Source organism: Lemur catta, chromosome 10 (assembly GCF_020740605.2).
Source record: "Lemur catta isolate mLemCat1 chromosome 10, mLemCat1.pri, whole genome shotgun sequence".
In the NCBI taxonomy this organism is placed as follows: Eukaryota; Metazoa; Chordata; class Mammalia; order Primates; family Lemuridae; genus Lemur; species Lemur catta.
This window is the reverse complement of record NC_059137.1, coordinates 22,499,947-22,526,062: the sequence shown is the minus strand read 5'-3', so window position 1 is coordinate 22,526,062 and position 26,116 is coordinate 22,499,947. Positions and strand designations below refer to the sequence as shown.

General features: G+C 39.7%; 2 protein-coding genes and 1 non-coding gene across 3 annotated transcripts; all 3 read left to right on the top strand.

Annotated features, from left to right (window-relative positions):
* The first annotated feature begins 3,543 nt into the window (after nt 1–3,543).
* Nucleotides 3,544–3,649, top strand: LOC123646750. The gene has a single exon (XR_006738006.1). It is a non-coding gene; the product is annotated as a U6 spliceosomal RNA (small nuclear RNA).
* A 5,275-nt stretch (nt 3,650–8,924) lies between these two features.
* Nucleotides 8,925–16,926, top strand: LOC123645660 (zinc finger protein 483-like). Its single transcript, XM_045562108.1, has 5 exons — nt 8,925–9,027; nt 10,743–11,280; nt 14,486–14,571; nt 16,205–16,331; nt 16,730–16,926. Exons 2-5 carry the CDS (start codon nt 10,869–10,871, stop codon nt 16,924–16,926), a joined length of 822 nt encoding a protein of 273 aa, XP_045418064.1. The 5' UTR covers nt 8,925–9,027; nt 10,743–10,868.
* A 3,859-nt stretch (nt 16,927–20,785) lies between these two features.
* LOC123645659 (zinc finger protein 483-like) lies at nt 20,786–22,804 on the top strand. Its single transcript, XM_045562107.1, has one exon. The coding sequence runs from the start codon at nt 20,786–20,788 to the stop codon at nt 22,277–22,279; it is 1,494 nt and encodes a 497-aa protein (XP_045418063.1). The 3' UTR covers nt 22,280–22,804.
* Nucleotides 22,805–26,116: the final 3,312 nt, after the last annotated feature.

Here is a 26,116-nt window from a genome sequence, read left to right as displayed (position 1 = left end):
GTTCGGAGTCGGCGGGAGGAAGCCCCGCCCTGCGCCTCCCGCCGAACTTCTCGCCGGGGCGCTGACTCAGTCCCGGGCGAGCCCCGGCGCCGGAGCGGCCCCGGACGGGCCAGCAGTAAGGTGTAGGTTGCCGATGCTCAGGAGCGGGCCACCGAGCGAAGGAAACTCGCTAAGCTCTTCGCAAAGTTTCATGAACCAAGATTTGTAAAGTTCAAATTGAAGTATATGTGCTTATATTAATATGAGCTATTAAGATTTTGTTTGTTCAAATACCTTCGTTCTTTATGGTAACCAGAGTGATTAATTTTCGGTATATGGTTTTAACGTTATGCCTTCAGTTTGTCCGTGAGGTCACGTGCACTCCTAAACTGGAATTCAAATTAAGGGGTTGCGTAATTACTGTATTTTAAGTGACAGTACTGTCATAACAAATTAGGTACAAGATCAGATCTTCTCTCTCTCTTTTTTTTCTTTTTTGTTGGTGTAAGAGGAAGAAATCAAGATGCTACAATGTATTGAAATTGCATTTATTCCTAAAAGCGGAAATCTATAAGGCTCTAATTGTATTGAAAATTGAATATCTGTTATTCTAGATGTGACATAGGCAAGTACAGGGTACTTAAACAGCACTGAAGACATTCTTACTTCCTTTGTTTTTATTATAGAAATTATGCATGGTCTTCGTAAAAAATGGATATGATTCAGAAATCGTAAAATTAAAAGTGATAGTCCTTTCTCTCAGTCCCACCGTCCCACTCCTGGGAGAAATTATGTTTAACAATTAAAGTGTGCATCCTCCAAGACCCCTCTGCACAGCATATGCAGCCTCATAAAAGGCTTTGATGGAGATGGAGTTCATAAGATAAAGTTCTGGATCAATGTTTTTCCCACACACACATTGTTCTATGTAAATTCAGAAAACTCTACACCACCACCACCCTTTTTTGTTAATGACTTCATAGCACTTTAAGTTAACCAGTCCCTTTTTTCATGGACACTCCTGCTCTTCTGTTTGATATTGCTTCCAAAATAAATGCACAATGAACTATTTAAAAATAAGACAGACTAAAGCAAGGGTCTCCCCAACTCCATGCCCACCATCCCCATAAATTATACCTGTTAACAGTTTGTGTACAACCTCTTCTCACTATTTGTGACTATATAAAGTGGCTGCACCAAAGACTGGTTTGGGGAACCATTGGCTTCCCATAACCCCTCATGAATCCTTCCAAAGCCCTTCCCCAAATAAAAATAGGATATAAATAAAAAAACAGTGAGTTTGTTAGGCAAGTTTAACCTCCAGGCAAGACTGTTTAGCAAATAGTTCCTCCTATGCAGATGATCATAGCTCACTGTGACCTTGAGTTCCTAAGCTCAAGTGATCCTCCTGCTTCAGCCTCTCAATTAACTGGGCCTACAGGTGCACACCACCGTGCCTGGATAATGTTTTTTGTAAATTTTTTATAAAGACAAGGGTCTTACTGTGTTGCTCAGGCTAGTCTCAAACTCCTGGCCTCAAGTGATCCTCCTCCCCAGCCTCTCAAAGTCCTGGGATTACAGGTGTGAGCCACCATTCCTGGCCCCCTTTATAATTAGGTTGATTTAAACAGTACTTGGTGGTTGTCTTTTCTCCCAGTCCTCTCAGCTCCCTAACTGAAGTTAGTGGAGGAACATTATCAGGGTGGCTCCTGGAATTATACAGTTTCTCAGGGATACCAATCCTTTTAGTTCACTCAGGCTGCTATAACAGAATACCATAGACTGGGTGGCTTATAAACAACAGAAATTTATTTCTCACAGTTCTGAAGGAAGTCTGAGATCAAGGCGCAGCAAATTTGGTGTCTAGTGAGACCCCACTTCCTGGTTCATAGACTTCCTACTGTGACCTTACATAGCAGAAGGGTCAAGGGAGTTCTCCAGAGTCTCTTTTATAGGGGCACTAATCCCATGAGGGCAGAACTCTCGTGACCTAATCATCTACCAAAGGCCCTACCTCCAAATGCGATCACATTAGGGGGTTAGGATTTCAACATACGAATTTTGGGAGAACACATTCAGTCCATAACATATATGTCCAGGAGGTATTTCTTTTCAGAATAACAAGTAGCTTTAAAAAAAAAAAAAAGTCACCCAGTACTCTCCTTTATGTAATAAGAAACATAGTTGATATTTTGGTAACTTGGTCCCTACCTATTATATCAGTAAGGATGCTAGTTACAGAAGACCCCATATCAGCTTAAACCTCGAAAGAAGACATAAAAATGGTCAACAGGTAGATGAAAAAATGCCCAACATCACTAATCATCAGAAAAATGCAAATCAAAACCGCAATGAGATATCATTGCACCCTAGTTAAAATGGCTATTATCGGCCGGGCGCGGTGGCTCACGCCTGTAATTTTAGCACTCTGGGAGGCCGAGGCGGGTGGATCGCTCGAGCTCAGGAGTTCGAGACCAGCCTGAGCGAGACCCTGTCTCTACTAAAAATAGAAAGAAATTATCTGGCCAACTAAAAATCTATATAGAAAAAAAATTAGCCTGGCATGGTGGCGCATGCCTGTAGTCCCAGCTACTCAGGAGGCTGAGGCAGTAGGATCCCTTAAGTTGAGGAGTCTGAGATTGCTGTGAGCTAGGCTGACGCCACGGCACTCACTCTAGCCGGGCAATAGAGCGAGACTCTGCCTCAAAAAAATAAATAAATAAATAAAATGGCTATTATCAAAAGATAGAAAATAACAGATGTTGGGGAGGACTCCAAGAAAGGGGCATGCTTATAAATTGTTGCTGGGAATGTAAATTAGTGTAGCCATCATGGAAAACAGTATGGAGCTTCCTCAAAAAACTAGAAATTGAACTACCACATGATCCAGCCATCTCACTGCTGAGTACATAGCCAAAAGAAAGGAAATTAGTATATCGAAGAGATGTCTGAACTGCCATGTTTATTGGAGGACTATTCACAATAGCCAAGATATGGAATTAACTAAGTGTCCATCGATGGATGAATAAATAAAGAAAATGGTATATGTACACAATGGAATATTATTCAGCTATAAAAAAGAATAAAATCCTGTTGCAGCAATGTGGATGGAACTGGAGGTCATTAAATTAAGTGAAATAAGCCAAGCACAGAAAGACACCATTGCATGTTCTTACTCATATGTGGGAGCTAAACAAGTGGACCTCATGTAAGTAGAGAGTAGAGGAGTGAGTGGTCACCAGTGGCTGGGAAGGAAAGGGAGAAGGAGTGGAGGAAGAGAAATTGGCTAAAGGGTACAAAAATACAGTTAGATAGAAGAAATAACCTCTAGTATTTGATAGTACAGTAGGGAAATTATTGTTAATAATTTATTGTATATTTCAAAATAGGTAGAAGAGAAGAATTGTAATGTTCTTAACGAAAGAAAAGATAAATGCCTGAGGTTATGGATATCCCAATTACCCTGACTTGATTATTACATATTGTAAGTATCAGAATATCACCTGTACCCCCAAAATATATACAACTATTATATATCAATTTTAAAAATGTAAAAAAAAATGTGCTCGCTTCAGCAAAACATATACTAAAATTGGAACGATACAGAGAAAATTAACATGGCCCCTGCACACGAAGCGTTCCATAATAAATAAAGTTGTAAAACAAAAATGTAAAAAAACTGCTTAAACAACAAATGGAATTTACTGAATTATCTAACTCAACAGTGCAAAGGTAAAGGTGATTCAGAGATTCACATCATCTCTGATTTTCTTAGCTTTACCTTCCTTCATGTGTCAGATTTGTCACCTGGCAGTAGCAAAAATGGCTACAGCAATTCTAGAAGTCATATCATTATACCACACTGTGCAGTTGGAGAAAATATCTTTTCTGTTACATCTCTCTTAAAAGATAGGAGCTCGTATTCTATAAGCCCCAAGAAAATGCCCCTCTATTTTACTGGACCCAATTAAAGCATATGTTTATTCCTTGATGAATATGTACTGAGTATGCTGACTGGCTTAAGACCACCAGCAGGAGAACTGGGGAATTATTAATACCTTCATCTGCCATGCACAGGGGAGGGGTGGATGCTATGGTCTAAATGTTTGTGTCCCCTTAAAATTCATATGTTGAAATCTAATCACCAAAGTGATGGTATTAGAAGGTGAGGCCTTTGGGATTTGATTAGGTCATGAGGGCTCTGCCCTCATGAATGGGATTTGTGCCCTTAAAAAAGAAACCCTAGAGAGCTTGCTAGTCCTTTTCACCATGTGAGAACAGAATGAGAAGCCCCATCTGAGAGAAAGTGAGCCCTCACCAGACACTGAATCTGCTGGTGCCTTGATTTTGGACTTCCCAGCCTCCAGAACTGTGAAAAATAAAATTTCTCGTCTTTTTTTTTTGAGACAGAGTCTTTCTCCGTTGCCTGGGCTAGACTGCCATGGCGTCAGCCTAGCTCACAGCAACCTCAAACTGGGCTTAAGCAATCCTTCTGCCTCAGCCTCCTGAGTAGCTGGGACTACAGGCATGAGCCACCATGCCCAGCTAATTTTTTCTATATATATTTTTAGTTGTCCAGCTAATTTCTTCCTATTTTTAGTAGAGACAGGGTCTCGCTCTTGCTCAGGCTGGTCTCCAACTCCTGACCTTGAGCGATCCACCCGCCTCGGCCTCCCAGAGTGCTAGGATTACAGGCATGAGCCACCACGCCCAGCCAAAATTTCTGGTTTTTAAAAGCTACCCAGTCGGTGGTATTTTGTTATAGTAGCCCAAATAAACAATGAGAGTGGATACATGAATTAAAGTTGGGATACTACTGGCAAAAGGAAGGAGTAATAGATGCTACATTGCCTAAACAGCAAGTGTCCACTAAAATCTTAGCCCTCATCACTATCCATGTTTGTAATCAAACAATAAAATTACAAAATTTGGTTCCTGTCATCTTTTCTTCAGTTCTCATATCTTTGTGAATCTATACTTCAAAAATTCCTTCACTGTCATTTTAATGGAGTTTGGGGAAAGGAAAAAAGTAGATAGTTATCTTCAATCCTCCACCATTCTCCTCTTTTTATCATTGTGCATAACATAATTTTCCTCTTCATACCTGAGTATCCAATCATGAATGTTAAACAAGATCATACACGACCTGGCTGCCGGCTTCTTAATACAACACTTTCCCTTTCACTCATTCTGCTCCAAACAAACCTGCCTCCTTTCACTTTCCAATTTCTGCAACTCATTGTTTAATTTTCTAAATGCCTGTCCTTAAACTAACAAAACTCCAACACTCTCAATAAGGTCAAACACATCGATTCCTCCCTCCTGCTCCCTGAAAAGAACCCTCCTGGAACTTTCTGTCTACCTGTCTAACTATGTAGATGGTCTAGCCTGAGGAATCTGAAAAATCTGAGCCGTCTACTGATATGGACTGAAGGATCTAGGCTGTCCTTTTGGGTAAGAACCAGACACAAAGTTCAACTTGACCTAGAGATTTTGTGGCATACCTCCAGAGTAGAGATTATGTCCATTGGGAGGTTCCATTCCCTTTCACCTGATTTTGTACTTCCTCTCTTCTGCTGGGTGGAAAGAGATCATTTATTAGCAATATAATGCACCAAGCTTGCTATTAGTGAGTTTTGGTGTTCCATTATGAAAGACCTAAGCCTTCCTCTTAATGATGGGAAACATATTAGATTGCCCTCCCAGGAAAAAACATCATCTTGATCTCAAGAACCTTGTGACTATCTGCCCCATCAGGAGGTCTGAGAAGTAAAAACCCCAGAGGAGACTAAGGCATTAAGAAAAGGAGAAAGAGTGGAGACTAGAGAGAAATAGGGTTCCCAAATACTCAATGAAGAGAAACCTTTTTTAAAAAAATAAACCATTGTATGACTATACGGTGTATAGTAGAACACAAGTTCAGGAGCTGTGCTGCCTGGTTTGGAATCCCAGTTTCTGTCTCTTTACTAGCTATCCAATGCTTACTAGCTGAATGACCTTGGGTAAGTCACTCAACCTCTTTGCACTTCAGTTTCCTCATAGGTAAAATAGAGATAATAATGGCACCTATCTCATAGGTTTGTAGTAAGGATTAAACATGTTAATGCATACACTGCATGTAGTAGACACTCTACTCAGCTGTTTGTCCTGTAGACTTCATGTATGAATGTTGATCAGTTTATTTCTTTCTGATAATAGTATCTGGGTATCTTTCTGGCATAACCAAGAGGTTACATATAAATAAGTGTAATCTCTGAACCAGAGAAACACTGGGGAAGGAAAGAATATGTCATTTGAGGACTAAGAAAGGACTGAACAAACTTGGGGAGTTCAAAGACATGTATAGGAGTAAGGATCCATACAATAGCCCTGGCTCTGGGTGTAGGCAGTTCTATTCATAATACTCATAACAGAAAGTAAACTTTACCACCCCATTGTTTGGTACCCTGTGGACTTTTTCAAAAAAAAGCACAGAACATCTTCCTTTGAGGCATTTGTGTAAGAACTCAGTGTTGAACAGGTTACACCTATATTTGAGACAACTGTTATTAAGATAGGCAGAACGGAATACATAGGCTAACTGTTCCACCAGGTTCCATTAAATTCAGCTCTAGATATATTGTTTTCTGGAAATTTAACTCATGACAGACTAGATTCCAGTGCTTTTTTCCCTCGGCTAGCTCCACTAGCTCTCAGAAGTAGGGCTTTGCCTTAGGTTTTTACTCAGACGCACAGAACTGTTTTCCCTTAGCAATGTTTTTTAAGTTTCTAAAAAAGAAAATCCATTTGAGGAAATTGACCATTATGTTTTCCAATGTCCTTTACGCAAGGAGTAGATTTTCCTAGAATTTAATGCCAGGAAAAAGTTTAAATCTCAGGAAAATTTCAAAACTTCCTTTTATCAGACAGTAAGAATTTAGTAATCCATCATGATTTGTTTTTTGTCTTGACCATTAGTGTCCAATTGCATTAAACTGTCATACCATAGTCAATTCATTTGTATACTCAGATGTTTAATAAATGTGAATGGAAGGAAAGCACAATGGATGGCAACTATGTATAACTATATTCCAGATGAAAATAATGGAGATGAGGAGGGACATGGTGGCTCATAGTGTAATCCCGCACTTTGGGAAGCTGAGGTGGGAGGATCGCTTGAGGCAGGAGTTTGAGACCAGCCTGAGCAACATAGTGAGACACCATTTCTACAAAAAATAAAAAAGTTATCCAGATGTAGTGGTGCACACCTGTAGTTCTAGCTACTTGAGAGGCTAAGACAGGAGGATCTCCCAAACCCGGGAGGATCTCCTGGTCAGCAAGGAATAGCTTCCTCCAGCTATTCCTTGAAGAGGACAAGGAGGAGGAGGAGAGGGAGCAGGGGAGAGGAGGAGGAAGATTATTCTTTAGATATTTCACTTAGGATAATGGTCTCCAGTTCCATTTTTCTTATTGCTGGGTACTCCATGGTATATATATATATCACATTTCCTTTATCCACTCATCAGCTGATGGGCACTTAGGTTGATTCCATGTCTTTGCAACTGTGAATTGTGCTGCAATAAATATACCAGGAGTGCATATTTCATGTTCCTTCGCCTTCTCCATCTTCTCTCTGATGCCCCTTTGTCTTCAGCCAGCCAAGGGGAGGCAAGTAGAGAAGAAAATGCACTGGGACTTGGGACTGAGGTAACTTCTTGTCTGCTGGTCAGCCCTGTTTCCTCAGTGAGCCTTGCAGCCTGTGAGATAAGTGCAGTAGTTCAATTGGTTGAGCTTGCTCTGTCCTTTTAAAGTCTCAGGGCCTTGAATCACCCTGCTGCTTTAGTCCAGAATGCCCTTCTCTCCCAACTCCACCCCTTCAAGACTCATCTAGTTATTACGATCCTGCAAACAATCTTTCCGGAGTTTCTCAGTCAGCCCTTTTTGCTATGCCCCCAGTAACCCATTCGAGCACACATTCAAAAGTTGAACAAACTTCTACTGAGTGCCTACCATGTGCCAGGTACTGTTCCAGGGCTTAGGCATAGAACTTAGAACAAACCAGATTAAAAAAATCCTTATCCTTGTGCAATTGGTATTCTACAGGAGAAGACAGACAATAAGTAGTAAACAAATAAATAAATAAGAAAATGATATGGTATGTTAGAAAAGGAAACAAGAGGGGAGTGGGGTTCCAGTTTAAATGGAAGGGCAGAAGAGCTTCATTGAGAAGACTGTAAGGACTGGGAGAGCAAGCCATATGGCTGCATGCGGAACGGGCAGGACAGCCAGAAGTGCCAGGCAGGTTGGAGGAACAGGGAGGGGACCATCATGGCTGGAACAGGAGAGTTGGTGAAGAGGTCAGGGAGGTTATGGGTGACTGGATGCCATCAGGCCTTGCAGGCCACTGTAAAGACTAGATTTCTTACTCTGAGTGAAATAGGAAACCATTGCAGGGTTTTAAGCAGAGGTGGGACATGATTTGACATTTTTTAAAACATCTGTCTAGCTGCGGTGCGAAACATAGACAAAGAAAGGTGAAATCAAGAAGCTATTGCAACAACGCAGGCGAGGCATGAGGGTGGTCTGGACCACGGTGGCAGGTGTGGAAGTCATAAGATGAGCATTTAATTAAAGTTGTGGCATTCATTATGGCTTGCGTTAAATGCATGGCTAATAAGCTTCCGCAGTGGGTTTTTGCACCTTGGATTTCAGGAAATGATAGTGATGGGGCGGGGGGTGGGGGGTGCTGGGAAAGTCCGAGTTACCAAGAAGATCCTCATGGATCTGAAAACCTGAGACAGTTCTAGGCCTCTAAGCCTCTGGCGCAGCAAAAATTCTGTAGCCGAGCCCCGCAACCGCTTCCCAGTGACCATGCGCAACAGGCAGGTGGGAACCTATGGAAAGCACAGGACTTTCGGAAAGCCGGACCAGCGCGTTCCGGGGAATCGCAGTTTGACACCTCTGCACAGGCGCAGTGGTCGCCGCGGGCTTGCGCACGCAGCCGCTGCGGGACAAGCCTCTGGAAGCTCACTGCGGTGGCGTTGCTGCTGGCTGCGGGTGCTCGTGCAGGTATCGGTTGTCCCAGGTCCTTAGATTTGGGGCCACGGCAGGGTCGCCGGCTCCGAGGGCGCTCCTGGGGCAGGATGGGGGGCGAGAGCAGCAGGCCGACCTGGCTGTGCGCGGCGGATGCTGCTGCCTGTGTGGGAGGGGGGCGCTCGGCTGCGTGTCGGAGCCTTCGGCTGCCCCCCATCCCTCTCTGCGCCCGGGGGGTTCGCAGGTTCGGTGCCGTTGGCATTCTGGGTGCGATGATTCCTCGTCGTGTGGGCGGGGATGGAGGGGTGGTTTTCCCGTTATCGCAGGATGCGCAGCAGCATCCCTGGCTCTACCTTTTAGACACCGGTAGCACCTCTCCTCCCCAGTCGTGGTAGCCAAAAATGTCTCCAGACAGTGTCAGATGACCCCGGGTGTGTGTGTGCAAAATCTCTCCGTTTTTCCTCCCTGACGTTGAGAACCTCTGCCTGCGTCACGTTTTCCCTGAGCCACTGTGTAAGCTCCCTGGAGACGGAGCCCAGTGTCTCAGTCACTGCGAAGCCACAGGTGCCCAGCACGGCGTCAGGCACATGGTGGCGCCTCATATTTGGCAGAGGAATAAATGACGTCATGTGTGCTGTGTGCCGAGCTCCGTGCTCGGAGATGGGTAGTTATTGGTATGGTAATGGCAATGGTAGGTGCACATCTTTTCCCTTGACGCAGTGTAGTACATCCGGCTCTATTGTGTCCCGGACCCTCTGTGAGGGTGAGGACCCTTTCAGGCCAGTCCAAGCCTAGCCCCGCAGTAGCGCTCCCAGCACATTGTAGTTGCTCAGTCATTTGTAGATTGAACGAATGTATGCAACACAGGGCAGTCTGTGTGCAAGGGAGTGCTTTGGGATCCAAGAGAGATTCACCCAAGAGGTGGCAGTTGAAAGGAGTCAAGCTTTGAAGAATGAATAAAAGTTTGGAAAGAAGGCAACATTCTGAGGAGAGGGACTAGCCCTGGTGCAAAGGATAGGAGGGTATAGAGTGTCTGGGACTGGGGAGCTATTTCTTTACGGATGCAATGTCAATCAGGGGTAGCTAGAGCTTAAGAGGTGAGGTCATCCAGGCAGTGTCTCTGAAGATCATTGTGCATGGTCTCTGCGTTTGAGCTTTATCTAAAGACAGTTGGGCCAGTGAGGGACTATAAGCAGGGGAGTGATAGGGTCATATTTTGTAGATTAGAAGGAATGTTTTGGCTACAGTATGAGAAGATTGTATTGAAGAAGCCTGTACTGAGGCAGTTGCTGTAGGATATAATGGAGAGGTTCTTACAAAATAAAGTCCCCAGAACTTGGTTATTGATTATATGAGAAATAAGGAGGAAGAGAAATTTGAGAGTCAAATATTCAGCCTTTTGAGTTGAGCAACTGGTGAGAAATGTGTGGCCAGTCATTGAGAGAAGGCAGAAGATGTTAAACAGGATCGTTATGGGGATCCCCTTGTAACCGTGGGCCTTTTCTGATATTTTTTGCTTATGAGGAGGATGATTAAGTTTGAAGCAACTGTTTCCTTGGAGGATACCTTTACTAACCCTTAATTAATTCCTCAGCTTTTGATCTATAAAGAAAATTATTCTTTTAATATAGTAGTTGGGCAGGGCTGTCCTAGGCTTCTGAGGGTATATGTATGGATCTAAGAACAATGTTTTTAGGATTAACAACAATTGGTGTCACTTAATTTAACACCTTAATATTTTTTCTTGACAGTTTCTGCAAAACTATAAACTGAATTCCTGGAACCTTCATATTTTGCTGTGTATAGTGCCTGTTGGTGAACTGTACTGATACTCACCTAGGCTCTAAAGGGGACTGTATTCCTGCTTGTGATACACAATGGAAGCTCTAGTGCCCTTGAACGAGATGACAGCCATCTCATCAGACCCTCAAACTCCAGCCTCCAGTGAACAAAACAAGGTCCTAAGAATGGACACTTCTGGGAACCAAGAACCTATTTTAGGAGGAGACACTGCTGATCGAGAGTCTTTAAGACAGAGGTTCAGATGGTTTCATTACTCAGATGTAGCTGGGCCCAGGAAAGCCCTGACTCAACTCTGGGAGCTCTGCACTCAGTGGCTGAGACCAGACGTTCACACAAAAGAACAGATGTTACAGCTTTTGGTGTTTGAGCAGTTCTTGACCATTTTGCCTGGGGAGATCAGGATGTGGGCAAAGTCACAACATCCTGAGAGTAGTGAGGAGATGGTGACCTTAATAGAGGATTTGACCCAAATGCTTGAAGAAAAAGGTGAGATTTAAGATGGAAGGAAGAGGTGGGAGAAATCACTTCAGGGTATGAAAATAAACTCAAAAGAGCAATTTACTGCTAAAGAGGAGTCTGAGTTTTGGAGTTGGGACTGGCTTAGACTCAGACCTACTATTTACTGTGTGATTTTGGGCAAACGAGGTAATCTCTGAGAATTTAAATATTTCTCTCTGTGAGAAGGAGATGCCATCTTTTCTGTAGTTTTCTTACAAAAGTTAAACAAGATAAAGTAGAATTTCTTTCTTTCTCGAAAAGCAAGATAAAGTAGAATATATGGTGATTGCTTAAGAAATATTAATTTCTTTTCCTTCCCCTTCAAGAACACGGGAGAGAAAGAAGTTATCTGTGAAAACGTTTGGAGTCACAAGCATCTCAACCAGCCCGGGCCTCAGCTTCTAGCTCCAGTGTTTGCGCCAGCACATTACTGAAACAGGGCTGTCCAATACATTTGTTGACGGAAATGTATTCTGCACTGTTTTGCAATTCAAGTTAAGCACATGAAACATGGCTAGTACAAATAAGGAACTGAATTTTTCATCAAATTAAATTTAAACAGCCAAATGTAGGTAACATCTACCCTATTTTATAGTGCAACTCCATAGCCTTAGGGGAGGAACAACTGAGTTATATTTTTATAATTATATTATTATAACTATAAATATAAAATGTAAACTATGAATTATAACAGTGATATCATTTTAAAATACTGATGTAAAGACTTCTAGCAGGGATAGTCCTTTTAGGGGATGTGGCCAACTTTTATAAAAATCCTCAAATATGCTACCAGTATTTATATTTTGTAGTATAATATGCTATAAATAGATTTGTATTTATACAATTATTTGCAGTAAATATTTGTAGCATATTGTTTACCATAGGGCTCCCAATACACATGTGTAATAGTTTGTTCTGCCAGGAGTTCTGAGATAGGGAGATGAATAATACTTAACTCCATAGACTTAATTTGTGGTCAGTCACAGCTAATTGGTGCCTCTAAAGTTGGGGTTTCCTGACTCCTCTCTGATTTGTCACTGTAACATGATACTTATCCAAAGTTAGGGCCTCTGTGTGGAGGCCCCTTCAATAAAGAATTGATTTCCAGCATTCTGTAAGGTAGAATGGTTTCCTTAAATTAATCTCTCTTTTTTCTTTGATTACATAATTCTAATTATTAATTTTTATTTGCTTGTCTAATCAATAAAGCTGCCTAAAATTCTTTTCACAAGAAGGTAGTATATGATTTGAAAAATACTTTTCCCTTATTTGAAAAAGAGCTGTTGACATCTGAGGGTATTTAATACATTTAGTACATATGAGTTTAGGTGCTGCTTTTTGGTCTTTAGGAATCTATTGGTGATCCCAGAGGTGGAGTTCTTGAGACTAGCTTGGTGCTTTCATTCAGTAAACAATTCTGAGTGACTTGAGCAAGGCATTGTGCTAAGACTATGAAGAAAACAAATTAATAGATAAAAGGCATATGATGTTTACCATAATACATCTTTTAAATTAGAAATATTTCAAAACTCATTGTGCAAATTAGTTAGTTTAAAACTGACGATATATAGAATGAAAAAAATCAGTTTTTCTGAATTGAAAGGATTTTTATATGGAATAGGGGAAAAAGTCTGGGTTTTTATAGGAAAGTGTCTGTGGCTATTTGCTGTTTTAACAAGTGGGAAAATTTTTTGTTACTTCTAACCTTTTTATCCGGATAGGCTCACAGTTCTTTTAATCCTTGTAATTTCCTAGGCAACTAGAGCTGTAAGAGTATCTTTTGTTAAAATATTTGGCCTTTTTTCCTTGGTTCTTGAAACAGCTGCTAGAGCTGTAAAGGGGAAATACCGTCTTTTTGTTATTTATAACAAGCCCCTTTTAACCATACTGGAGTTTATGTTAATGAGGTAATTTTGGGAAAGTCCCTTGATAACTGTGGGGGGACTGGTTGCCAGGGGAACCAACCTGGTGCTTAGAGGGTTGGAACTCAGCCCCACCGTCCAGCCTCTGGGGAGGAGAGAGGGACTGAAGGTTGAATTCATCATCAATGGCCAATGATTTAATCATTCTTGCCTGTGTATGAAGCCTCAAAAAAAAAAAAAAATCCCAAAAGAACAGGGTTGGTACGAGCATCCAGATAGCTGAACATGTGGAGATTCCTGGGGGTTGGTGTGCCTGGAGCAGGCATGGAAGCCCCTCACCCCTTCCCAAATGCTGTGAGTCTGTCAACCTAAAATAATCAAAAGGCTCAGGATCCAGTTAAAAGAACTTATTCAAGCAGGGACATACCTACACCAAAGAATGGTGATCAGTGCTCCCGGTGTGGGGAAAAGTGAAGATGGTTTATATAGGTAAAGAGATGCTGAACAGAATTTCATTTTCCATGCAAAGGCTAACATACAGATACGAGACTTGATTGGCTACTGTTGATTACATTCTAAGGGGGTTGCTTAACATTTTGTTGTAAAGAGGTAACAATCACAAGGGTCTCTGTCTCCAACTATTATTTAGTCTAAGTTTGAATGAAGAATAGAGAGTCTAGTTAATGTATAACATCTCAACACAAAGGTCAGGAAGCAACATGCATGAAGAAAGATAGCCTTGTATGTAAGCCAGTTTCCAGGGCTCAACTTTTCACCTTGGCATAATACATTTGGAAGGTCCTGAAATTTATTTTCTTTTTCCACATCTCTTCCATTTGGCCGTTCATCTGTATCCTTTGTAATATCCTTTATAGTAAACCAGTAAATGTAATAAATGAAGAATTTCCCTGAGTTCTGTGAGCCATTCTAGCAAATTATTGGAACCCAAGGAAGGGTGTCACGGGAACCCTGATTTGTAGCTGGTTCGACAGAAGTTCCAGAGGTTGAGACTTGAGACGGGCATCTGAAGTGGGGGACAGTCTTTGAGGGACTGAACCTATGGGATCTGATGCTATCTCCAGGTAGATAGCATCAGAAATGAATTGAAGTAGAGGACACCTAGCTGTTGTCTGCTGGAGAATCTGCTGCAGAATTGTTTGCTTGGTATGGAGGAAGCACATCTGGGGTCACAGAAGCATTCCGCTGAGAGTATACTGGGAGAAACTGACTTGGTTTTTTTTTCCTGTGTATCTCAGAATTATATATATAAGAATTTTTAGTCTGAGGAGTCCATTTGAAAGACTGGCCTCTTTTTTTTTACACCTTTCTAGATCCAGTCTCTCAAGATTCTGCCATTTTGCAAGAGGAGAACTCAGAAGATACAACAGTTGCTGTTCCTCCAAATACTGAGCCCAGTGTAAGTTTCCTTTCACTGGTTTTCATTCTTAAGTGAATATTTAACTGAGCTCCTACTGAGTGGTAAAAAGATACAAAAATAATTAAGACAGCCTCCCTTTCAAGAAACTTACACCTCATATTTCACATGCAATTTTATTTCAGTACATGGAACATGTCACAGGTCTGACTCTTACACAAAAAACATTTACTGAAATTCAACAATTACTCCTGATAAAATTAATCAGATGGAAATATTATCCTTAACATGATAAAGAACATCTCCAGCTCGATAATGTTGGGAAATGGAAAGCATTCCTCACAATGTCAGTAGAAAGATAAGGATGTCTAACCTCACTGCTGTTAATCAGTATTTTCTGAATATTCTAGCCACTGCAGTAAGATAAGAAAGAAATGAGATGTAAGTATTGGTATGAATGAGGCACATATATACTATTTTCTATTTGGAAAACCTTATAGAAACAACTAAACAAGTACTGAAACTTATATGGTAGTGGGAAAAACAATTTATAAATCAATACGTTTCCTGTGTACCAATAATTACCAGTTAGGAAAAAAATTCTTATTCACAATAGTGAATAATAGTGCTGTGCTAGGCCCACAGTGGCTCCAAAAACTATGTCCACTTCCTAATCCCTGGAGCCTCTGAATGTTACTTTATTTGGAAGAAGGATCTTTGCAGGTATGACTAGGTTAAGAATTTTAAGATGAGGGATTTATCCTGGGTTATTCGGGTGAGCCCTAGATGCCATCGCAAGTGTTTAGTAGAGAAAGGCAGAGGGAGATTGGACACATGAAGAGGAAAGGGTGAAGTAAAGTTAGGCAGAGTTTGGAGTGATAGGGCCATAAGCCGAGGAACGCTGACAGCCACCGGAAGCTGAAAGAGGCAAGGAATGGATTTGCCCCTAGAGCCTCTGGAGGGAGTGCACCCTCGCCAACACATTGATTGCAGACTTCTGGCCTCCAGACCTGTGACAGAATAAACTTCTGTTGTTTCACGCCACCAAGGTTATGGTAACTTGTAATGACACCAACAGGAAGCTAATACAAGTGCTAGTGGCCACTCTGCTATGCAGCCTCTCAAAAAGCCATACAGAGGATGCTATAGAAAGTGTATTTTAATGAGTCAGTATGCTTGTTTGTAACTGTGGAGTAACTGCAAGTGTATGTTATTGAACACAGATTCTCTTTGATTGTGATAGAAAATAATTGCTGCATATAACTGGAAGTTAACATTTGGAATGTAGCTGCTGATATTATTATTATGTATTTAATTATTACCTGTAGTTAGCTTAACATTAATTCTGCAAACTTGGGGTTTGGGAATGTAAATTGTACCCTACATTTAATGTTTTTCTTTTAATCCTAGGATGAACTTGATCAATGTTAGACATTTCAGAAAATTCTCGTACAGTATTTAACACCAGAGACTGAATGGGAGAGGCAGGGGTTGTGTAATACCCTTCTTATGGATCACTTGTAACAGTCATACAACAGCTATTCTGTAGCTTACTTAGGAATTCTTAAAAATTCAAATACTGTCAAAACCTTTCTTTATATCCTATCTGCTTCTCTGAATCCTTGGGTCTATTTGGAAATAATCCAATGCAAAAGGCCTGTGTTTGGTGTTCTAGGAATCCATAACATTCAAGGATGTGACCGTGAACTTTTCCAGAGCAGAGTGGAAGAAGCTAGATCCTGCTCAGAAGGAGCTATATAACGAAGTGGTATTGGAAAACTTCAGAAACCTAGAATTTCTGGGTAAAGATATCTCTTCATTATCTAGCATTTAAGCTCTGGGTATTTTTTGTCTCCTTTTATTGAAAGATAAGTGCTATGTAAAGTACTTTGTTGTGGCTCAACATCCAGGGATTGACATGACTAATCCTGAAAATGGGTCCTAAAGATGTGCTTTTCTGTAACATTTCCTCAAAAAAAAAAAAATAGCCTTTGGTTTATCAAATTGGAAATGTGGAATATCATTTTGCTATTATCAGTGCTATACCTTCCCCTGTTTTCTCCTCAAATTCCAGTATTGATGTCTGTGTATTTAATACCATCTTTTAGCTTCTCTGGAGAACCAGAGTCTATGTATCAATGTCGGGATGTCTTTGTTCTATGCATAAACAACCATTTTTTATTCTTTTCTCTATGAGCAGGCATTCCAGTTTCCAATCTAGATTTGCTTTCCCAGCTAAAGTGGATCAACCTGCCACGGCTGCTGGAAAAAATAATCTCAAAAAGCTCCAGACTAGGTGAGTTGGTGAAAATTGGACAAGGAAATGAAAACAGTTGTTTACCAAGTCTATTGGGAAGAACCTTTGAAATGTTGAGTCAGCTAGGTGCTAAAATATAAAGATGATTAGAATTGTCCCCTTTACTTTCTGGAATGTTCATTTTAATGGAGGAGACTATTGGTTTTAGTCCTCTGTGGAGTAGATGCCAAGACATGACTAGCCATGCGTGGGATTTACTGGGGAAACATCCAGTGAAGGAAAATGGAGAGGCAGCTGGAAGAAGCTAGGAGAGCTGTTAGAGCGTAATGCTGGTCTAACCTCTGTGATTGAGAGAAGGAAGGAAGGTAGGTCGGGTAGGAAGAGTCTTAAATTGAAATGCAGTTCTAAGAAAGTTTAGGCAAAACCAAAAGGAGTCCCTAAGCCACAGTCACCTGTTAGAGGAGTCCTGTGTCTCACAGAAATGGGTTGCCAAGTGTCCCTGTACTCCATCATTGACTGGGAGCAGCCAGTGGGAACTGGTGGGAATGCAGTAGTGGATTTATAGCGCTGCAGTAGGGGCTTTCAAGTAATCTCCCCACACACAGAGATTTGAGAGGCACATATTTATGGACTCTGTGGAGACAAATACCAAATCAAAAGATGGTATTGATGTGATGCATGATATAGTAGTGGCACGTCTGAGGAGCAATGGGAATATATAGGAGCAAAGATTTAATTAGCATTTGACTTGAATCCTGAAGGATAAGAAGCAATTCACCCAGTGTATAGTAATTCCATTTTTGTTAAAGGGAAAAAAATGTACATATATGTCTTAATACATAGATATATATGAATCTTTAATATTTGGAAAACATATTAACAGTTATCTTTGACAAATTAGATTTTTTTCTTTATACTTTCCTTGATCGTCTTGAAATTTAAATAAATTTACATTCAAAAATGAAAATAAATTATTATATATATTAATACATTGGCTTATTTTAAAGAAAAAAACCAATAGTCTATCTTGCTCTATTCCATCTTCTGAACCATTCCTTTTAGTCAGCTATTGGTTGTTCCTAATACACTGTTGACCCATGAACAGCTGTGGAGGGTTAGGTGGCTGAACACTCCCCCCAACCCCTGTAGTTGAAAATCTGCATATAACTTTTAACTTTCTTAAATTTTAACTATTAGGATAACATAAACGCGTGAGCCACCACACCCGGCCAAGTTCTCATAAATTTTAATTTTTTATTATAGATGTGTGTATATTTGATGGTCATAAGTGATAAAATAGACTAATATCTACATATATTTTATGCTTTCATGACATATTTTTCTTAATTTTTTTGATATATGTAAGCTACATAGTTTGTAAGTTTTGTCATATTGTCAAAAATATCAAAAAATTTTTTTAATAAATTTATTGAAAAAAATCTACATGTAAGTAGACCCAGGCAGTTCAAACCCATGTTGTTCAAGGGGCAACTGTAATTGTATAAATAAAGGACAACAGTTTTATTATGTTTAAGTAGGATTTGGAAAAGTAATTCCAAAAATGGATTCTAAAAATACTTCAAGTAATTCTAGCAGCATTGGTAAAAATATATTTCCTTCCTCCCCAGAAAAAGCTTATGTAAAAAAAAAAAATCATGTAGATGTACAACTTATTTAAAAAGTCATTTACAACATACTGGAGAAATTTTCTTTTTTTGATACAGAGTCTCACTCCATCACCCCAGGTAGAGTGCAATGTTGTCATTACAGCTCACTGCAACCACAAACTCCTGGGCTCCAGCAATTCTCCTGCCTCAGCCTCCTGAGTAGCTGGGACTGGAGACATACGTCACTGTGCCCAGCTAATTTTTTCTATTTTTGGTAGAGATAGGTTCTCACTCTTCCGAGGCTGGTCTTGAACTCCTGATCTCAAGTGATCCTTCCATCTCGGCCTCTCAGAGGCATGAGCCATCTCACCTGGCCAAGAAAAAAGGTTTTGACAGACACAGTAGAGTCAATGGTCATAACTTATAAAAAGCTCATGCAAATAAGGAACACTAACTCTGTTGGAAAAAATGGATAAAGAACTTGAGTAGATAACTGACAAAATTTAAAATTTGAATAGCTTGTGCGCATGAAAAAAATGTTTAAACTCACAGTCAGCAATGAAATACACATTTAAAGTAGCAATGCTATTTTTTATGAATCAAATTTGCAAAGATTTGAAGAAAAGTCATTTTATCAGAGATAGTACTTAGATGCTTCTGTTCCTCATGTATCATGTAAAGTATTACACCCTTTCTACTTTTTGGCTTATTCCTTTATTGAATGTTTATCAGATAATTAATGGCGCATGCCTGTAGTCCCAGCTACTCGGGAGGCTGAGGCAGGAGGATCACTTGAGCCCAGGAGTTTGAGGTTGCTGTGAGCTAGGCTGACGCCATGGCACTCTAGCCCGGCAACAGAGTGAGACTCTATCTCAAAAAAAAAAAAAAAAAAAAAAATACATCCTCAGAAGAATAAATAAATTATATATCTACATAATGGATTATCATATAACTGGTTAAAATCATCTTTGTGAAGAATTAGCAACGAGATGAGAAATAAGTATAAATGAAAAGAATAACAGTACATATTATACATACAGTTTTTCTATTCTAAACTATACAGAAAAACTTCTAGAAGGAAATACACAGAATTTTTAACATTGGTTAGCTTTTGAGTAATAGGATTTTGAATGATTTTGTATTTTATAGTTATGCCTAAAAAGTAGTTGTATAAAAGTGACAGTGTCACCTCTTGGTTAAAAGTCAGGATGAATGAAGTGATTAATAAATGCATTTGAAGTTCTGGGGAGAGCACCACAGTGAGTATATGGTATTGGAGAATGCTCTCTGGAGATTGTGGGACTGGAACCCTAGGCCCTGTCAAATTTATATGTTTGTGATAGTGAGGGTGCTGTGGGAATGCATTCCTAGGTAATAGGAAGTATTAAGACCAAAGAATAAGGCTGAAAATGCTGCAATGCAAGAGGGACAGGAACGGGATGCCTGATCAGTGTATCTGTATGATTGATAAGGCCAGATTGTGGTAACCTCTGAAAGTCTATCATAGATGGTATGTACTGTACATCTGTGATGTGATTAACATTTCCTATAAAATTAGTGCTATTTGCTTTACAGAGAGGCAGTATGGCATAAGGATCAAAAAGCATGGTCTTTGGTGTCAAACTAGGTTAAAAATCTAACCTTATAAACTCTGTGTGCCCAGTTGTTACACCCATAAAACAGGGATAGCAATAAGACCTACTTCATAGGGTTGTTGTGAAGATTAAGTGGAATAATGCAAGTAAAGTATTTGGTGTGGGACCTGGCATTTGGTAAGTATTCTGCAAATGTTTAGGCTATCATTATTTGGAAAGAGAAAAGTTTGGATATAGAGAGAAAAAATTTGAACCTATTATAGAAATTCAAAATGAGGGTGAGAACTTGCATCTCTAAATACAAGGTACAAGCTTTTCATCTTTCTCAATATTTTCCTTAATCCCTATGCTTTATTTATTTTGTTTCCCTATATTGCCTTTCCCTTCCCTATTTTATTTTCTTAGAGACAGAGTCTTGCTCTGTCACTCAGGCTGGAGTGCAGTGTCACAATTGAAGCTCACTGCAACCTTGAACCCCTGGACTCAATTGATCCTCCTGCCTCATCCTCCTGAGCCGCTAGGACTACAGGCATGTGCCACCATGCCTGGCTAATTTTCATTTATTTTTGTAGAGATGGAGTCTTGCTATGTTGCCCAGGCTGCCCTTTCCTATTTTTTATAGCTCTATTTGAGAACCATCCAAGCTATATTTCTTATAGTCATTACTGTGTTCCCATTTCAGTCCCAAATACAGCAGCAGGTTTTATTGCAAACAGGAAATATTCTATTTCTTATTTCTTTTAGAGGGTGAGCCCAGAGGTGAATCAACAGTATCTGTTGGAAATCAAGATGATCATATGAAAGAATCAACTTTAGATAAAATAATAGAAAAATGCCTCAGGAATGATGAGTATGGCTTGATGGGAGAATTCTGTAGGTTGTTGGAGGAGCATGGCAAGCAGGGACATTCAAAAGGAAAAGTCACACAAAAGAAATCTCATGGGAAAGGCAATAAGGGTAAGGAAATTGACCCAGAAAGGAGCCCCTCTGGAAGTAATTTCAAAGACATTTCAGCCATAATTAAACATCTGAGAGTCTACTTAAAGAAGAAATCCCGGAGGTATCGTGAAAGCAAAAAACCCTTCAGTTTTCATTCAGACCTTATTCAGAACCGCAAAGAGAAAAGTCACGGAAAATGTAATGAAGGTGGAAAAGTCATCAGTCACTCTTCATCTCGTACTGAACATCAGAAACGTCAGAAGATTCTTTTGGCAGATAGGTCTCAGAAGTGTAGTAAGTGTGGTACACTCCTCATTCCAAGGTCATCTATTTCTAAGATAAAAATCTGTATATGTGAAAAATGTTGGAAAGAGTCATGTCAGGCTACAGCCTTAAATAAAGATGAGGAAACTGAAACTGGAGAAAATACCCATAAGTGCAGTAAATGTGGAAAAGCTTTTGGCTGTAGTGCCTCACCCACCGAACATCAGAGAATTCACACTGGAGAGAAACCCTGTATGTGTAATGAATGTAGAAAAGGTTTTAGTGATAGTTCATCGCTCACACCATATCACAGAACTCATAGTGAAGAGAAACCCTTCAAATGCTACGATTGTGGAAAAAGTTTCACCCTTAGTGCCCACCTCATTAAACATCAGAGAATTCATACTGGAGAAAAGCCTTACATATGTAAAGACTGTGGGAGACCCTTCAGTGACAGTTCGTCTCTTATTCAACATCAGCGAATTCATACTGGGGAAAAACCTTATGCATGTAATGATTGTGGAAAATGCTTCAGTCATAGCTCATCCCTTTCTAAACATCAGAGAATTCATACTGGAGAGAAACCCTATAAATGTGGTGAATGTGGAAAAGCCTTTAGACAGAATTCATGCCTTACCCGGCATAAGAGAATTCACACTGGGGAGAAACCATATTTGTGTAATGATTGCGGGATGACTTTTAGCCATTTTACATCTGTCATTTATCATCAGAGACTTCATTCAGGAGAAAAACCCTACAAATGCAACCAGTGTGAGAAAGCTTTCCCTACCCATTCCCTCCGTAGTCGTCATCAGAGAATTCATACTGGTGTAAAACCTTATCAATGTAAAGAATGTGGGAAATCCTTCAGTGAGAGTTCATCTCTTAACGAGCATCACCGAAGTCATACTGGAGAGAAACCCTGTGAATGTAACTATTGTGGAGCCACCTTTAGTCGAAGCTCAATCCTTGTAGAACACGTAAAAATTCATACTGGAAGGAGAGACTATGAATGTAATGAATGTAAGAAGACATTTAAAAGTAATTCAGACCTCATCAGACATCGGGGATATCACTCTGCAGAGTAATTCTGGTAATATAGTGGGGGGCGGGATTTAGTTCAAATTGTCAGTTAATGAAAACCTGGGATGTAAGCTGTTATACTAACAACAATGATTAGTAGCTGCAACTTTGTTAAAGTGGCAGCTAGGAAAAACATTCTTTTTTACATTCACCCCTCTTCTTTACAAGGATGTCAACTGCTTGTAAATAGAGTGATTAGGGTTGGTAAAATCAGGTGGAAAGTGAAGAAAATAGTATAAGATGCAAAATGATTCTGAATGGCCAAACTTGAATTTGGAAAGTTCATTTCTGGGGAATTTCCCTCTCTTCTACTTTCCCCTTCCACTACCATGTAGTGTGGGTAGAAAGAGAGCTTGACTGCTCTCATTTAACCTGGGTTCCATCCCAGTTTGCCAACCAACTTGTTATATAAACATAGACAAATCAACTTGACCTTTCTGAATTCTAGTTTCTTTACTAGGAGAATGAAGTAGTGGGATTAATGATTTCTAATTTTTTTTTGTATATGTGATAATCTCTGAAGATGTGCCAATAAGCTATTTTTGATTCATTGGAACTTTCAAGTTTCTGAAGTGGAAAATACTCTCATTCAGGATGCTGGACTTCTAGCTTACTGAGAATGCATTATACTTTTGGAATACTTGATGCAGGAATCCCTGGAATGCTATAAAATAGGAATAGGTTGGTGAAGCTCAGACAAATTTGCCTTCAGGGAATGTTTTAATTGGGCAAGGCACCCCAGCCTTTTTTTCTTGTGGGCATTGGCCAAGGGGTTTGGTAATTCAGAGAGTTGGCACCTGAGCTGTCTCAGCCATGAGAGTAACAGTCCTAGGAAAATAGATTAGAGGTGGGGGGAAAGGAAACGTGCAGAAAACAAAGCCATTCTGGATGGATTCCTTTTGCAAAATATAATTCTTTTTTTTTTTTTAATTTTGCCTGTGGTAAGTACATCTTCCTGCAATTGGAGTGTAAACATTCTGTGTGGCAAAGATTATAAGCTAATGGATTGGGTAACATTGAGCCCTTAAGCATGTTTCAGTTGGTCTGCATAATGGAATAAGTGCGTGTGTGTGTGTGTGTGTGTGTGTGTGTGTGTGTGTGTGTGTACATGTACATGTGGGCTTCTATTTCCACTATTTAAAACTTAGAGAATTTCATATTAAAAAAGAACAAGACTCATCTTAAAAAATTATAAGGGCTAACAACTCTGGGCCTATGTTTCTGTGGAGCACTCAGCTGGTCCTAGCTAGCAGCTGCTACCTTTCAATGGGGAATCTACTGTCTTACTTGCCAATTTCTCTTGTGTGTGTAACCTGATGTTCCCACTGTAGAATTTGATATTATGATCCCCTATCATTTGGAGAATACATATACTAACATCTGAAGAGACCCCATTGATAGCAAGTAAAATTCTGGAAAAGAATGTAAAACTGATACAGAATAAGTTTTCAGTTAAGTTTTCTGTTTTGAAACTAGACCTTAGAGGAATGGAGTATATGGGTATTGATGGATTATTCCCTATAAGTTTCATTGTTGGAGTCTGAATAATAATTTCTAACTGAAGAAGGAACTAAAGGCCCTGAATGAGTTAGGTTTGGGTTTCAGGTTTTGGGGAAATCTCACTGACTCAACAGTGATGCAGAAATAAATTCCTAAAGTTGAAATTTGAGGCAGCTGCTACACAAAGAGAACTAAACCAGAAAACTCTTGGCTCATGGAAGTGAAGAGATCCTGAATGATCTGAGACTCAGGAATATCTGCTGTGATTTAATGTTTACGTTTGAAATGCTACCTCTGGGTAAGGTTTTTGGTTTCTTCATAGTGCCTCCCCTACCCTGAATCCTGTAGTTCATATATTGCTGTATGATAAATTGGTCTGCATAGTTATTGCAACCAAACACATTCTAGCCATGAAAGGAATGTGGCGTGTGAGAATCATTCATGCTGGTTTATGTTTTTTCTCTAAAAGATATTATTTATTAGAAAGAATTGAGAAAATATGTAAAACTCTTCTCTTGAGAAGAGGCTTATTCTAGAATCATTCTAGACATCCCAACATTCCTCAGAGGATGTTTTATCCCAATATCAGTTGGGAATCTAGAGCATAACCTTTTTCTTGGAAACAACTTTATTGAGATATAAATTACATATTATAAAAACCATTTCAAGTGTAGAATTCATTTAATTATAGTAAATTTACTGAATTATGTAACTATTGCCATAATCCATTTTTTAGACTGTCACCCCAATAAGATGCCTCATGCCCATTTATAGTTAATCCTCCTTCCCACCCCCAGTCAGAGGCAATGACTAATCATTCTACTTCCTGTCTCAATAGAGTTACCATTTCTAGATGTTTTATGGAATCACATATGTTGTTTTGTGTCTGTCTTTTTTCATTGCCATGTTTTAAGTTCATCCATGTTGCAACAGCTCAGTACTTTATTCCTTTTTATTTTAAATAATCTATTCCATTGTTTGGATACTTTGTCCATTCACTAGGTGAAGTACATTTGGGTTTTTTATAGTTTTTGGCCGTTAGGAATAATACTGCTTTGAACATTTTATGCAAATGTTTTTCAGCTTTAGTGTACAAGTCTGTGGGGACATAAATTTTCATTTTTCTTTGGTAGATACCTATGAGTGGAATTGCTGGGTCATTTGGTAAATTTTTGTTTAACTTCTTTAGGAAACTGCCAAATTGTTTTCCAAAGTGACTACATCATTTTACATTCTGACTAGCAGTGTGTGAGCATTCCTGTTTCTCTGCAACCCTTCTAACTGTTGTTATTGTCTGACTTTTTAAATTATATCGATCCTAGTAGTTGAAATGATATTTCTTTGTGGTTTTAATTCACATTTCCTGATGACTAATTATATTGAAGCATCTTTTATTCTTTTGCCATTCATATATCTTCTTTAGTGAAATGTTCATTCAAATCTTTTGTCCATTTAGAATTTTGGTGGGTATTGAATTGCAGTCCTTTTTATTCTGGATATAAGTCCTTTATTCAGTAAGAACTTTCAAAGTATCATGCACTTGGTACAGAGGACAACCACAAATCCTGCTACACAATATTTTTCAAAAGCTTCATTTCGATAACTAAGTATGTAGAATTGCCTGAAGGGTAGTTTTTTAGTCCAGGTATAAACAGAGCACCGTGGAGCACATAGGGAAGTGGTTCTGACTTGGGGTGATGGTAGGAGTCACTTGCAGTGCTTGTTGCCACAGTTCAGAAACCGCATCATAAAGACCTTTCCAGCTCTGTTGAGCAGTCTGTGATTTATTATCAGTGCAGTGAAGAGCCACTGGAGGTTCATTGTGCGTGTGAGTGTATGAATAAAGACTCTTATTTTTGTTTTACTGGTTTGTTTTCCCCTCAGAATAGTTTCTCTGGTGTGGAACTGCTTGATTAAAGGGGGGAAATATTTCAAGATCCTTAAAACACAGTCAAGTTTCTTTCCATAAAATGTAGCACATTTTAGAGTTTCTCCCTTATGTGGATGTTGGAGCTCTCAGATTTCTCTCTTTGTAGAAGGGTTCTGTTAATCTGCAAGTTTTGCTAAACCTGTCTGTATCTCTTCCAGGGGTGGTGGTGATCGTGGCAGTGGGGTTCCCCACTGATGTTCTAAACTTTTATAGTCCTTTTGTAATGTGGGACCACACAGAGCATTGCTTTCTAGGGTGACAGTGAATGATGTATATCATTTGTTTTTTCTGCTTTGAAGAATCTTCTTCATTTTCTCTTTTGTTCTATAAATATGATCAGGACTTTCCTTTAGTTCTTTGAGATCTTTAAGGCAGTTTTAAAGCCTTTCTAGCAAGTCCAAAGTCTGGGCTT

What these genes read in the sequence shown, in the direction of transcription:
- LOC123645659 (XM_045562107.1), top strand. Translation starts at nt 20,786, where the DNA reads ATGAAAGAATCAACTTTAGATAAAATAATAGAAAAATGCCTCAGGAAT.
- LOC123645660 (XM_045562108.1), top strand. Translation starts at nt 10,869, where the DNA reads ATGGAAGCTCTAGTGCCCTTGAACGAGATGACAGCCATCTCATCAGAC. An exon ending in CTCCAAATACTGAGCCCAGT is followed by an intron (nt 14,572 to 16,204) that starts GTAAGTTTCCTT and finishes TTGGTGTTCTAG; the next exon opens with GAATCCATAACATTCAAGGA. An exon ending in CAGAAACCTAGAATTTCTGG is followed by an intron (nt 16,332 to 16,729) that starts GTAAAGATATCT and finishes CTCTATGAGCAG; the next exon opens with GCATTCCAGTTTCCAATCTA.